The 13,169-nt window shown below is 49.8% G+C and overlaps 1 protein-coding gene across 1 annotated transcript in view; it reads left to right on the forward strand.

The window, feature by feature from the left end:
- Positions 1–514: 514 nt before the first annotated feature.
- Positions 515–13,169, forward strand: part of LOC119171808 (B-cell lymphoma 3 protein-like) — a 31,534-nt gene continuing 18,879 nt past the window's right edge. Inside the window, exon 1 of the mRNA XM_037422658.2 lies at positions 515–1,252. Within this exon, the coding sequence (XP_037278555.2) occupies positions 708–1,252 (545 nt within the window). The 5' untranslated portion in view covers positions 515–707. The remainder of the gene's footprint in view (positions 1,253–13,169) is intronic.

Below are 13,169 nucleotides of genomic sequence, written 5' to 3' on the forward strand. Positions count from 1 at the left end.
TTCCCGGCCCTGGCTCTCACGAAAACCGTCTGTGGCATGTCCGGAGCTTCACTAACGACCAGGCCAGCCCTCCACCGACAAGCGCTGGGCGAAGTAAGTGGGCGGCGGCGATGGCGCAAAAGAGAACGCAGCCAGGGTACGATAAATCGCGACACGCTCGCTCTCCCTGTTTCAGGTCGGCCGGTCAGCGGCCGTGACCGTGAAGACGATGGGGTCGACGCCTCATTGTAGTCCTTAGGCAAGCGTCCCAAACAGCGACCGCGCAACGGACCGGACAGGCCGATTGCGGAAAGGGAGGACCGGCTGTGCCCCGCTCCTGCAGGCAGCGCGGCGACGCTCTCACACGAGCGGCGAGAAGGGCGAGCGCCGGTGGCGGGGTTTTCCAGGCCGGCGCGCGCGACGTCAGGCAGCCACCGTAGCGCTGACCGGCCTCTCTCCCTCACCGTCCGGGGACGCCGTCCGGGGTTGCGCATCCGATAAGTGATGCCCCAACTCTCCCCCCCGCGTGCTCTCCGGCGAACTGGCCCGCTGCGAACGAGCGCTCGTTTTGAGTGAGCGCGCGCCGCACGCAGCTGTCAGAGAGCGCGCATCGCGCCTGTGAGTGCGATCATGCCGGCCGCTTCTTCCTAGAGTTTCCCGCGCGTTTTACTCAGGACGGGTTGTCGGGCGCAACTTCACGGAATCGCCACGCGTGCCCCCAAGAAGTAATGCCGACTGCGGCCGACGGCAGTCAACTAGACGTGAACCACGGCGCGCCGCTACGAGCGCCGTCACCTCTAATCCTAAGCTGCGGCGGATCGGGTCCGCGAAAGACGCCCCTCGATTCGGAGCCATCGCCGACCTGCGAGAAGCGCAAGAAACGCTCGCACAGCGAAGACAGCGGTTGTCCCGACTCGGCGACCGCCACCGACAGCGGCCTGGTGTGTGACGACTCGGGTGTGTCGACGACCAGGGAGTCGTCCGCGGCCGCCGCCTCCGAGGACTCGGCGACGTCGGGCTACTCGTCCGCCGGCAGCGGCACGGAACACCCAGAGACGCCGACGTCTCCCACTGCCGGAATGGTGGTGCGGACCGTACGAAGCCCCGTTCCGGCAAGCGGCCCTCTGACAACGGCCGCCGTGCCGGGCATCAAGTGTCCGACGTCCATGCAGCAGGCGCTGCAGCTGAAGAGGGCACGGCGCAGTGCGCGCTTGGAGCACCGGCGCTCACTCGAAGTGAAGTACGCGCTTCTCTCCGACGCCGACGGAGACCGGTTAGTACCCTTCATTGCTTCTCTATTGGTGGGTCATCATCTTTTCTCTTCCAGCTTCCTTCGTGAGACATGTATAAGCCAATGCTTAGGCAATTTCGCAATTCACGTCTCAATTTTGCGGCGTGAATGTGTTCGTTTTTTCTTGTTCGAGGTGCATGCCCGTGATGCTTCAGTTCAGATGCTGCGATGCCACGGAATGCATGCGAATGCGTATTGTTTCTCCACCAGTATATAATCGAAGAAAAAGGGAAAAAAAAATCAGCGCCGAAGTCCGAAACACTTTGGATTACTGCCGAATAGATAATCCGATACAAGCGTGTGGCTGGATAACTTAATTAGTATGAGCGCATCGGGCTTATCAAGCAGAGCTGAACACGGCTTCTCCGGACAGCGTTCGTTCAGCGAAGCGAGACAAACTTAATTAATCCGTTACGGAGTGTAGCGTGAAATCTTCACTGTGGTTTTAACAGCGATGTTCGGTCAGTGTTTAAATCTTGAAAGTGCTAATTTGAGTCATGTACAAAGTAGGAGCTGAGTACATCTTTTCAAAAAGACGAATTTCTGTTCTATCCATTAGAGAAGTAACGCGTCTACGGAGGTGAATTCGTTTAACGAAATTTCACACATTTCTTCTTAAAATTTGTTTTTCGGCATTAAGATCAACACTCCGAGCCAAGCTATCAGCTGCCTACTTCGTCGATATCCCGATGTCCAAACCTCGCGCGTTACCATGGATTCTGCAGCCGACGAAACCTGCTTGTACTTCGCCTTGAACGTCCTTTTAAGCATGTAATCTAAAGTATGTGTATATATCCGACGAATAGATATCCTTATGTGAATGATTTCGTATCGATAACTCGTGTGAACAATTCTCGCAATGCACATGCGCTTATTTATCACAACCCCTAGTTCAAATAACAAGACGCTCAGCTATAGCTATTAGGTATTCAAGTTAAAAAAAAAAACTGGGCGTGGAAGCACGACAGACACGAGAGAGGAGTCAGGAAGACACAAACTGCAGCAGGATGAGTAAACATGCTCCTTTCTTCAATGGCCTTGTCATTATTATAGCTGATGCAAGAACGTCTTCAATAAGGACACTCGACTTTCTTTAAAAATATACGGCGTATTCTGCTCGTGTCGTATTTGTCATATACGCCTTCTGTGCAAATGCGAACGGGTGCAGATTTTCACGAGCCTGACATCTGGTTTTTTTATATGCAACTACAAGTGCCACCGACAATGAAATTGATTGATTGATTGATTGATTGATTGATTTATACAGAGAGTGACTCTTCACACCGCACACGACCGCCACAAACCTGATTGCGTTTATTTCTTTTCTGCAAACCGTCGACGTGTTCAACGCTAAACAACGTAACGCAGGCTCCGGTTGCGAAGTTTTACTCATAATCCTTGAAAAAAAAAAAAAAAAACACGCGCCATTCAGCAGCTCCACGTCACCGTCGCTCGCGAAGGAAAACGACTGTTTTAGGTTTTCCCTTCTCTCCACATTTCTTTTTTTTTCCCGCTCAATACTGGACTTTCCGTGCACGAGGGATTTCCATGTTTGTGGGAGACGTTGGAGACTCAAGGCAGTATACGTGCCGACCTCCGGTTCGCAGTATAACGGCCTTCCGCGATACAAATGCTCGTTCTATCATCCTCCGTGCCTTCCCCATTTGCATTAGCGAAGCGAGCGTCGTTTTATTGAAATGCGTAAATCAACTGTGCGCATGAACGTTATACGAATTTCCTCGTCCTTCAGGAATGCTCGCAGGAAGTCGAAAAGGACGTCGCTTGAAGGACACGCATGTAAGGTGCAAGTCGTACACATTACCTTCCGCGTGTTTCTGGAAGGACAAGGTGCTGAAAGAACGCATCTGTTGTGCGCTAAAAAAGCGTGTCAGTTTCTATAGTTTATGGTATCCGATTATTTCGAGAAAAAAAAACCGCAAATACACAGTACATAGTATAGCAACACCACAAGATGCTTCTACAACCTGTTAATTAGCAAAGCAGTTTCGAAGCGAAGTTAGTCACCGTCAGTTAGCCACTCCGTGCAAACGTTTCTTTGCAGTATTTATGCAGACTTCTAGATTTATGAACAAATGTCTGTGTGAACCAGCATAAATATTGTCGCGCATTAAAACTTACGTGCGTCGCAGATATAACTATATATGATGGCCGCCGTTCATGTTAGGGAACTTAAAATTTAGAGAGTCCTTTTACTATAGATATACATGACGCCATACTTGAAAGTAACGAACGTTCTTACTCCTTCAAAATTGTTTAGATGCGCACAGTAACGGTTGATTCCAAGGCTCTGCAACGGAATGAATTAACGTGCCGAATGCACGAGTGACACTTACGCCTTTGGAGTTGATGGTTGTCGCATAGCAAGGCTCGGTTATCGGAATTTCTTTCACAGACGCGGATAAATTCCTGTTCAAATGAAATAAAAATGGCGTTGCTCGCATTAAAAATGAAGGGAATACCGGTGCACGTTACGAAATTCACAGCGGCTGCAAAGAAGCCCACTTTCAAGTATTTTTACGGAACTATACTTATGATGTTTCATCAAGAAGTCTTGGCTGCATGAGAATTCCGCAAACTTACCCCTGGCAGATTCTTCCATGGCGCTGCACAATCTGGTCATTGTTATGCGAAAGTTCGAAGCGAAAAAAAATGTCTTTCGGGGGAGGGTGGGAAGCATTGTGCGCGTATACGTATACATATGCGAAAATTAAATATACTTGTATAGGGGGTAGGGGGTAGAACTCTCACACTCCCCCCGGTGCTACTCCAATGCAAAGAATATGCAAAAGATATGGTATCCTGCTAATGGTATGCGACTTCAGGCACAGACTTCACAAAGTTCCGCCAAAACCTAACCGAGAGTGATCAGTGCTAAATTGATCTCGTATGCATCATGTTTTTGCCACTCGGATTCTTCACGTATCGTCGATAACATGCCCGCATGCTCACGTTTTGAAGGAACTATGCCGGACTTGTATAGGGCTGATCTTCTTCGAATGATCTTGAGAAGGATCCGCTTCCCTCGACACTATAGTTCGTGCGTCACGACATCAAAGTATATACGACATGGGGGATCCTGAACGTGTTTCTACTCTTCGTGAAACACACGTGACGCAGAGAAGTGGCCCGGAATGCTGGGCGATTCCTGATTCTCTTCGGGAAAATCATCGCTTGCAACGATCATCCCACCCACAAGGCATGCACATGGAAAGGCGTGTGAAGACCTGCAGTATAATAGATTCGCTAGAGTGCGCACTAACATGGCAGCTTCATATAAAGAGGCGGCATGGATGTATTTGACGCATCAAGTGCAAATGCAGAACATTGTTCGACAATCGAATGCAAACATAACTTCTTGCTCGGCTAGTTGGTGCCCGCTGAATCAAGGAATAAGGCACCGACGAGACACGTTTGTGTCACCTCTTGTGATACTCGTTGGCACCTTATCACTTCTGCTACGATTCGAATGCAAAGCGACATTCTCTGGCTAAAACGACAAGTTATAATAAATAACAGTGAGTTAACAAGAAGTGACGTTTCAAATGGTCATTTCGAACTATGTTCGCCAATTCCAAAACTACGCGAAACAAAAGTTGTATGTCTTCACATCTTCCTGTCAGCGTCAGGCTTAAGCGGATATTAACGCCAGTCTTACCGCTACTTAGCGACACTTTTTGGTTACGTAACACGGTAAGACTGGCGGTGTGCTGTACATCGGTTCGATGCAATTAACGACCAGATCTAGACTTTGATCTGCACCCACAACCCAAGTTACGTGTCTGTGTATAGGTGACGCGTAGGTGAATCTGTAAGCATACCAGCAGCATATACAGGCGAGCGCAAGGGAGAGATAAGGGACGAGTGAGGGGATGTATATAGGTGAGTGCAAGGGAGAAATAAGGGGCGAGTGAGGGGATGTATATGGGCGAGTGCAAGGGAGAAAGAAGGGACGAGGGAGGGGATGTATATAGGCGAGTGCAAGGGAGAAAAAAGGGACGAGGGAGGGGATGTCTACCTCATACCTGCTGCACCATCCTGAGCACGGCCAGCAGTCGATGCAATGCAGACGACCGCAAGCGAGTCTCCTTATACGACGTCGTTTCATTCATAGCAGACGACAGCTTACGCTTACGTCGTCTCAGTTTCCTCGTGCCCCACCTTAGCGCAACCACCCTATGCCGTCGCGGGTCTATGTAGTTTGATCGGACGAGTCTCAGCACCAGCTCCCCCAGCTGGGTCTTCCCCGAAGGCATTGCCGGCGTCGGAGGCGGCACACCGCGGGGAGTCCGTCTGCAGCAGCATGGACTGAACAACATGCCGCGATTAGGGAGCATGCGCGCACGAGGTTTTTACTGGCCGTAGCCTCTCGTTCGGGCCTCCACACGCACACAGGTGCGAAGTGGCTGCATTCGCGCACAGCTTCGTCACTCGGCTCTGTTCGACGCGCGTTTTGACGCCCCCGCTAGCTCCCATTATTGTCCGTGTATACGTCGTTAGTTCCTTGATTCACACCGAATTGCGTCATTGCGTTGTGGTATGTACGTAAGCCTCGCAAACACACAACCTCGCACAGCCCGTATACAGTGCTCTCTGTCCTTCATGTTGCATTATACATCATGTAAAATACACTTCAGCGAGGATGGCCTAGACCTCCTAAACAATAAACACTGAGCCACAGTCAACACGGGTTCGCAAAAACACCAAAGTGGCAGTAACAACACACCAGCAAAACAGGGGCCCCGATTAAAGCTCGGCGTATCGCACGAAACACGACTTTCCACGTTACTCGGCTTCGAGACACTGAAGAATGCCATGCTTCACTTAAAGTGGTACATTTTCATATACACTACGCAACAGTGAATAATGTCGAATAATGTAAACATGTCTCTCCCTCGAAGCACTCGCTGGAGCCGTTCTCACTTCGGAAGTGCCTAATGAACTCTAAATATCATCTCTCGTCTCATTGGAATGGCGAGCACTTCGGCATGTAACATCTGCGCCTGCGAGGAAACGCTTGAGCACATTCTATGTCATTGCCCAGCATACCAGACCGAACGACGTATTATGGAAGCTAAGCTCTGTCAGCTGGATTCACGGCCGCTTACAGAAGAGAAGATCCTGGGACCTTGGCCGACGGCTTCCCATACGCGCAAAGCCACGAAAGCCCTCTTGTACTTTTTAAGGACCACCAAACTTCACGACCGCTTGTGAAAGAACTGTGCGAGGCCGTGCTGTGTAGTCTCGAGCTGACTATTTATGCTTCTCTTTCTTACTCCCCTTCTTTTCTGTCTCTTTCCGTTCTATTATTCTCCTTTTCCCCCACCGCAAGTGTAGGGTAGCCAACCGAGCAAAGCTTGGTTAACCTCCCTGCCTTTCCTCTCTATTTATCTCTCTCTCTCTAAATATCGTCGTGACAACATCGTAATCATTTCCAAATTATCGCTATAATTTTAATAGACGACGTGGGTGTTATCCGGCTCATTTATGAATTAGTCGGACGCAGTTGAGCGTCTATGCATTTAGACGAACGGCTACACGCTTCGTTGACTTCATTCATCGCGCAGAACCGATGTCAGCGCTGGCAAGCTGCCAGAAAACACGGACGAGCCTGTGGTGAAACAAGAAAACGGCTTCCTCCCGCAAACGCGAAGACACGAGGCATGCATCACCTTAGGGCTGACGCACCCCTCCACGCAAGCGACTGTTCCACGTGCGTCAACGCGCCGTCCCAGCAGCCGAGTGACGCTGCAGCGACAGCGGAACGCCCCCATCCGCATATTCAAATATTGTTTTGTGCTCTCAGAAGGGCTCGTGTGGCTTTCTGTGCTGATGTGCTGCGCGACCAGGCTCCTAAGATCTTTGCTTCATTAAATGGCCGGTCATCGAGTCTATTCAAGGCACACTGGAGAGTCCGGCGATCTTCATCAAATTGGGCACAGTGGCACAAGAGATGTGCAATAGTCCCTATACAGTTGCATTCAGGGACCACCTGTGAAACTCGGCATTGTGTGTGTGATGTGACATGTGTCTATCCTTCTCTCTCTCTCTTTTACTCCCCTCTCCCCCTCCCCATGTGTAAGGTAGCAAACTGGACGCATAGTCTAGTTAACCTCCCTACCTTTCCTACATTGCTTCGCTCTCTCTCTGTTTTGTGCTCGGGCAAGCCAGATGCAATGGAGTTCTTACTCGAAAGAACGAGAACTCTAGCCACTCGAGTGAGCCGCGATAAATTAGGTCAACTAGATCATCATCAGATCCAACGTCGTATTTCGAGAAAAAAAAGTGTCACGCACCACGTATTACCAAGGAGGGACAAACGCAAACAACATTTTTCGGCTTTAAGTGCGTGGACAACTGACTGACAACTTGAGCCAAGCGCGCTCGAGTTTGCGGTTTAAGCTGGAATGCATCGCTCACTGATATAGTATAACTCAGTGTCGCGAGCACCAAGCAGCATTGATAACGAGAGCAACGCACCATACATATTAGGATCCTCACAAATGTCACTGTTAACTTATTTTTTTACGAACACGCAGTTTATAACCGGGAATATTTCATCACTGATGGCAAAGAACTCACCGAACATACTTAACTGATTGATATGTGGGGTTTAACGTCCCAAAACCACCATACGAGTATGAGAGACGCCGTAGTGGGGGGCTCCGGAAATTTCGACCACCTGGGGTTCTTTAACGTGCACCCAAATCTGAGTACACGGGCCTACAACATTTCCGCCTCCATCGGAAATGCAGCCGCCGCAGCCGGGATTCGAACCCGCGACCTGCGGGTCAGCAGCCGAGTACCTTAGCCACTAGACCACCGCGGCGGGGCACCGAACACTTAAGTGAAATAGTAAGCTTTCCTTATGCTACTCCGCGAGGAACACTTCAAGACCAGTACATAGAGCCTCGCTTTTTTTTTTTACCTCAATGTTGTTTCATCGCCAACACTCTCCACGCAACCACTTGGAAAACAGCACTGGTGGAGTACTAAGGAATAGATCGCTATATGATCGAAAAAATCGCATTATGCTCCAATGCTCAGTCGGACATACCCCTAAAGTGCTCTGCCGGACCGAGCAACACCACCGCGGCGTGCGACGCACAGCTTCCAAGAAACGGCCCCTCAGAAAACCCGGCGCTCGAGATGGCAACGACGGGCACGTTCCGACAACGGCCTTCGTCGCTCCAGAAATGCGCACGCGAGCTAGCGCGCTGTCGATTTCAACGCCGCAGTTTCCTGGTCTCTGCGAATAACAAGCGTGCGAGGAAGAAAGAAAAAAAAAGAACGAATAAAGAGCAAAAAGACAAGCCGCGCGATATATGGTCTGTGCCCTACATTATCGCTTGCATCGGCTCGAATTTAGTTGTTGGCGTGCTGCACAGACGGGAATTGCGATTCTGCGAAGCGCCGATCGCGGCGTCCCAGGTGGTTTCCCCGGCAAGCAAGCGCGACTGCCCCTGCAGCGACACGGTATACACTTCTTTCCTTGAACACGGCGAGCAAAAGCGTCACAGTCATTGCTGAAGGAATTCTCCTGGCCTGCATGTTTCACCTGGAAGCACCAGAAGCAATCTGTTTACGTGTAAAAGAAAAGGGAGAGAGAGGAAAGCACGCACACGAGTTGGGCTCACAAATTCTGATGACTTCGGACACGTTCACGCGCACTAACTGACCGAAGTCCTAAAAGACGCGGTTTTATAAGTCCACTGGCGTTCCACTGAGTGATGGACGCTTCCTTGACTTCTCCGAAATGATGGCGATCGTTCCCTTTTTTCCATCTTTCAAACTCGCAAATCCCTCTCCTCAGTGTAGGGTAGCATACTGGTCGTTCCAGACTGGTTAACATCCCTGCCTTTCCTTTCCCCCTTCATTCTTCTTCTTCTTCTTCTTCTTCTTCTTCTTCTTCTTCTTCTTCTTCTTCTTCTTCTTCTTCTTCTTCTTCTTCTTCTTCTTCTTCTTCTTCTTCTTCTTCTTCTTCTTCTTCTTCTTCTTCTTCTCTCTCTCTCTCTATTTACATGTATACGTCTCACCTAACAAAACCATACTGCCGCCGTTGTCTCCTTTTCCTGGCCTTTTATCTCCTTTCTTTTTTCGCTTTGTTGCTATAGAATCATTTCAATCGCGGCTTCAGCATGTTATTTCACAGTGAACAAAGAAACGCGCTCATCAGCTTAATTGGAAGGAGTGTGGCTGCGCACCATTAGCATGCACTGCTTGTGCACTTCATTAAATAGTAATGCAGGTCGTCTTTAGTTCAAGACGGCGAAAAATGGAGCAAGTTGGTTGCTGTTCACGGTTTCTTGCTGCGCTGTTTATACGATCGACTGAAAGCTTTCGAGAAGCCCTTCTTCACTGATGCAAAGTTCAGATTGTCTACAGGCGCGATGGACCGGACACGACGGGTTGATTCACTTAACGCTCGCAAACTCCCATTGTGTTAAGCCAAGGGCACCACAGACTCCTATTGTTGTATCTTACGTAACCCTTACAACTCAGTCGGAGTGAAATAATGTTTACCCTCTTTCTTTCTCCTCTGCTAGCTCGGAGAAATGGGTACTTTTTTACGCCTGTATATACGATTGCTGAAGTCGCTTTCGGTTGGGCGACCTCATATTTCTTCAACATTTTCCTGTCCGAAGGCTGTAATTAGGGTGGGATCCCCTCCCGCCTTAACAGCCACCGTAACATAAGCGGGCCGAGCACTTCCGTCCCTTTCTCTCAATGCAGTGAGCTCTCACCCAAACTCCGGGACGTGCAAGCTTTCGTGCTGAGAAAGCAATATCCCCTCGCAAACTTCTACGCACCGCTGTTATCGGTCGTATCGATGGGGGCATGTTCTTTACTGATCACTCCGCAAATCATTAACTGCTGAGACGCTGATTTAAACACGCGGAGAAACTGAGCAGACGTGTTATTTCCCGACGTTTGTAGAAAGAAAAAAAAACCAACCATTCAACTCACAACACCGTGATCTTAGCGGACACATACTTGTACGTACGGTAATCGTGAGCCCTACAAGCATGGATGTGACTCACAGGAAGTAGGCACTGTTCTTCTCTAACGATGGATAAGTGAACCGTAGCGATTCAGTTGTTACCTCTCTTTATTTAGTAGTAGCCATATTATCAGCTATAGTATTCAAGTGCTACCATGCCCGTGCAAGCTTACACGAACGGCCAGCCAACAGTCTCCATTTTTTTTTTTTTTTGCACCTCCAGAAGAATCTCGGAGATTCGTAGAGTAGACCGAAGCGATCGCGTTTTCCTAAAGATTACAGCGCCGCGCAGAAACTCCATTTCGAAAAACAACTCCCGCGCTTTTTTATTCCGCCTGACCGATTCTCCTTTCACGCGCTGTGACGCAATGTTGCCAATCGGTGACTTGGCGTAGCACGTCGATTTATCTCAACCGGCCACGACGACGGGCTACGTTTTCCCCTTCCTGTGAGGCATAAACAACGCAGGCAAAAGGGTGTCGAGGCTGCGCAAATATTTGAAACCAGCTGAAGCAGATGCTCTTAACCCCTGTAACTTCCTAATATGGCACGTACTAACACAATTCTTGCGGCAGCATGGTCACAAAGCAAAAGTGCACACATTTCTCTTTATAACAATTTTTGAACCTCGGGGCTGATTACTGACCCTTAACAACGCAAAACTTTCTCAGAATACTATTTAGCCCGTTCTGATCAACACATCATTGTGTGCTAAAACCAGGGCCGGAAGCTTAAAACCAGTGTGGCGGTTTGGGCTAGTTGGTACGACATGACGATATAGTAATAGCTAGAGTGTACTAGTTGCCCCGCCGCGCTGGTCTAGTGGCTAAGGTACTCGGCTGCTGACCCGCAGGTCGCGGGTTTACATCCCGGCTGCGGCGGCTGCATTTCCGATGAAGGCGGAAATGTTGTAGGCCCGTGTGCTCAGATTTGGGTGCACGTTAAAGAACCCCAGGTGGTCTAAATTTCCGGAGCCCTCCACTACGGCGTCTCTCACAATCATATGGTGGTTTTGGGACGTTAAACACCACATATCAATCAGAGTGCACTAGGTATAGCGCGAGAACAGCACGACGACAAAGGGACGAGAAGGAGACGAGCGCTCGTCTCCTTCTTGTCCCTTTGGGGTCGTTCTGTTCTCGCGCTAAAACTATGTCATCTTAAAACCAGGTCCGGAAGGTTCGATTAAGCGCTACCGGTAGGGCTCGAAATTCCGCGGCCTAACCGGCTGAGATAAGCTGCCTCAAAGCGTCCAGTGCACTTGGGCAGAGGAGGCAGGTCGCTTCACGACCTTCGATGCAGTGCATCCGGATCAGGCTACGAACGCAGCGCGCCCTGCAACGAGCTCTCACTGCAAGAGACGTCGTAGTAAGCGTGGGCAGCGGCATGAATGGCCGGCGCTCGCGCCTCTTGCACACTGCGAGAAGGCGAGGAGCACGTTTTCGAGTGCCCCCCGGCAGTTGGCGGCCTGCCCCGCGACGCCCGAACTTTCCTGCCCCGCCGCCTTTTCCTCCTCGCTCCTTTGACGGGTCCCAGAGCAGCTTTCGCGGAGGAGAAACAACACTACTATGGCGGGGCGTAACGAAGACGAAAAAAGTCAGCAGACTAGCTGTTCGCAACAGCGTCGGACGGAGCAGCTGTATCGCAATTAACTGTGTGACGACGAAGCTCCGCACTCTTATGCGACGTTTCAGTAAATGAGAAAGATCCATCCTGACCGTGCGGATGGAGAGCCACGTTCGACTCAGATGAACGCGCACGTCTATGTCGTACGCACGTGGACTACGCTAACAACAGCTTGCCGTAAAACTGTCTTGCAATTGGTACTTGCACCTCGCGGTAGAACCGCAGCTACTCTCTTTCACTAAGGAAAACTCTATTCCGAAATCCTTCGTTATTCTGTCGTCATTGCCGTTAACCTGCACTAATATACTCAAGATTTGGGTGCTAATATTTGGGATATCAAATGAAAACCGCCTTGGAGCACCAGATCTCTCATCGGCACCCCATTTCTTCGGTAAATCTTGTACGACGGCAGTTAATATGCCGACACGCTTCACCGAGGTCACGCAAGTGCAGCAGTGAAGCGACACTTGCGTGACGTGTTTGTTAGTTGCACGAAATTCGATGGAAGGGTGCATCGCGAAATAGAGCTTTTACAAATCTTACTCTAAAACAATTTACGATCAAACGGCTTGGATCAACAGGATCAAAAGCCTTCGTAGTCAACAAAATATAACTGCGGTTAATGTAGGCTGCAAGACAAAGTGCGCTGTGAGCTGAGCCACCTAGACAGCAGGTGCTGACGTTGCAACACAAAATCTGCTTTTAAATCGATACACGCTTTGCATAACAAACAGCCGTAATACCGCACCAGCCATCGCAACACGTTTGTCAGAGGGTTGTGATTAGGAAAAAAATGCAAATGATGTTGTTTGTTTGAACTGAAAGAGAACGCACCACGGGAATCGCAACCACGCGCGGTTGGGGCATGAAGAGAAGACATATTTATTGGAGTATTTTTTTATTTTATGTTTACATACTGGCAGTTCCAAAGGGGACTATTGCAGGATTACTGAGCTGATGTCACAGCCATCTCTTCTCTGTATCCACAGTGAAGCTTCTCTGTATCCACACTGAAGCCAAGCGTTCTATCCACTGCAGAGACAATTAATGCGTACCCGGACGTCCCTTTCGAGCAGAGAAGCACCCCACAAGTAACCAATTAAAGTGCATATGGGCGTCTCTCGCGTTTAGAAAAGCCTGCGGTATGCAGGTGGCACCAGGATTCAATACTCTCCCGCATACGAATCGGGCACTTCTCTGTCACCGCTGCGGTGGCCCCCCGCCCAGTTGCGCTGCTCGCTCCTTTCACCGGCC

The sequence above is a fragment of the Rhipicephalus microplus genome, chromosome 4, assembly GCF_043290135.1.
Source record: "Rhipicephalus microplus isolate Deutch F79 chromosome 4, USDA_Rmic, whole genome shotgun sequence".
Lineage (NCBI taxonomy): Eukaryota > Metazoa > Arthropoda > Arachnida > Ixodida > Ixodidae > Rhipicephalus > Rhipicephalus microplus.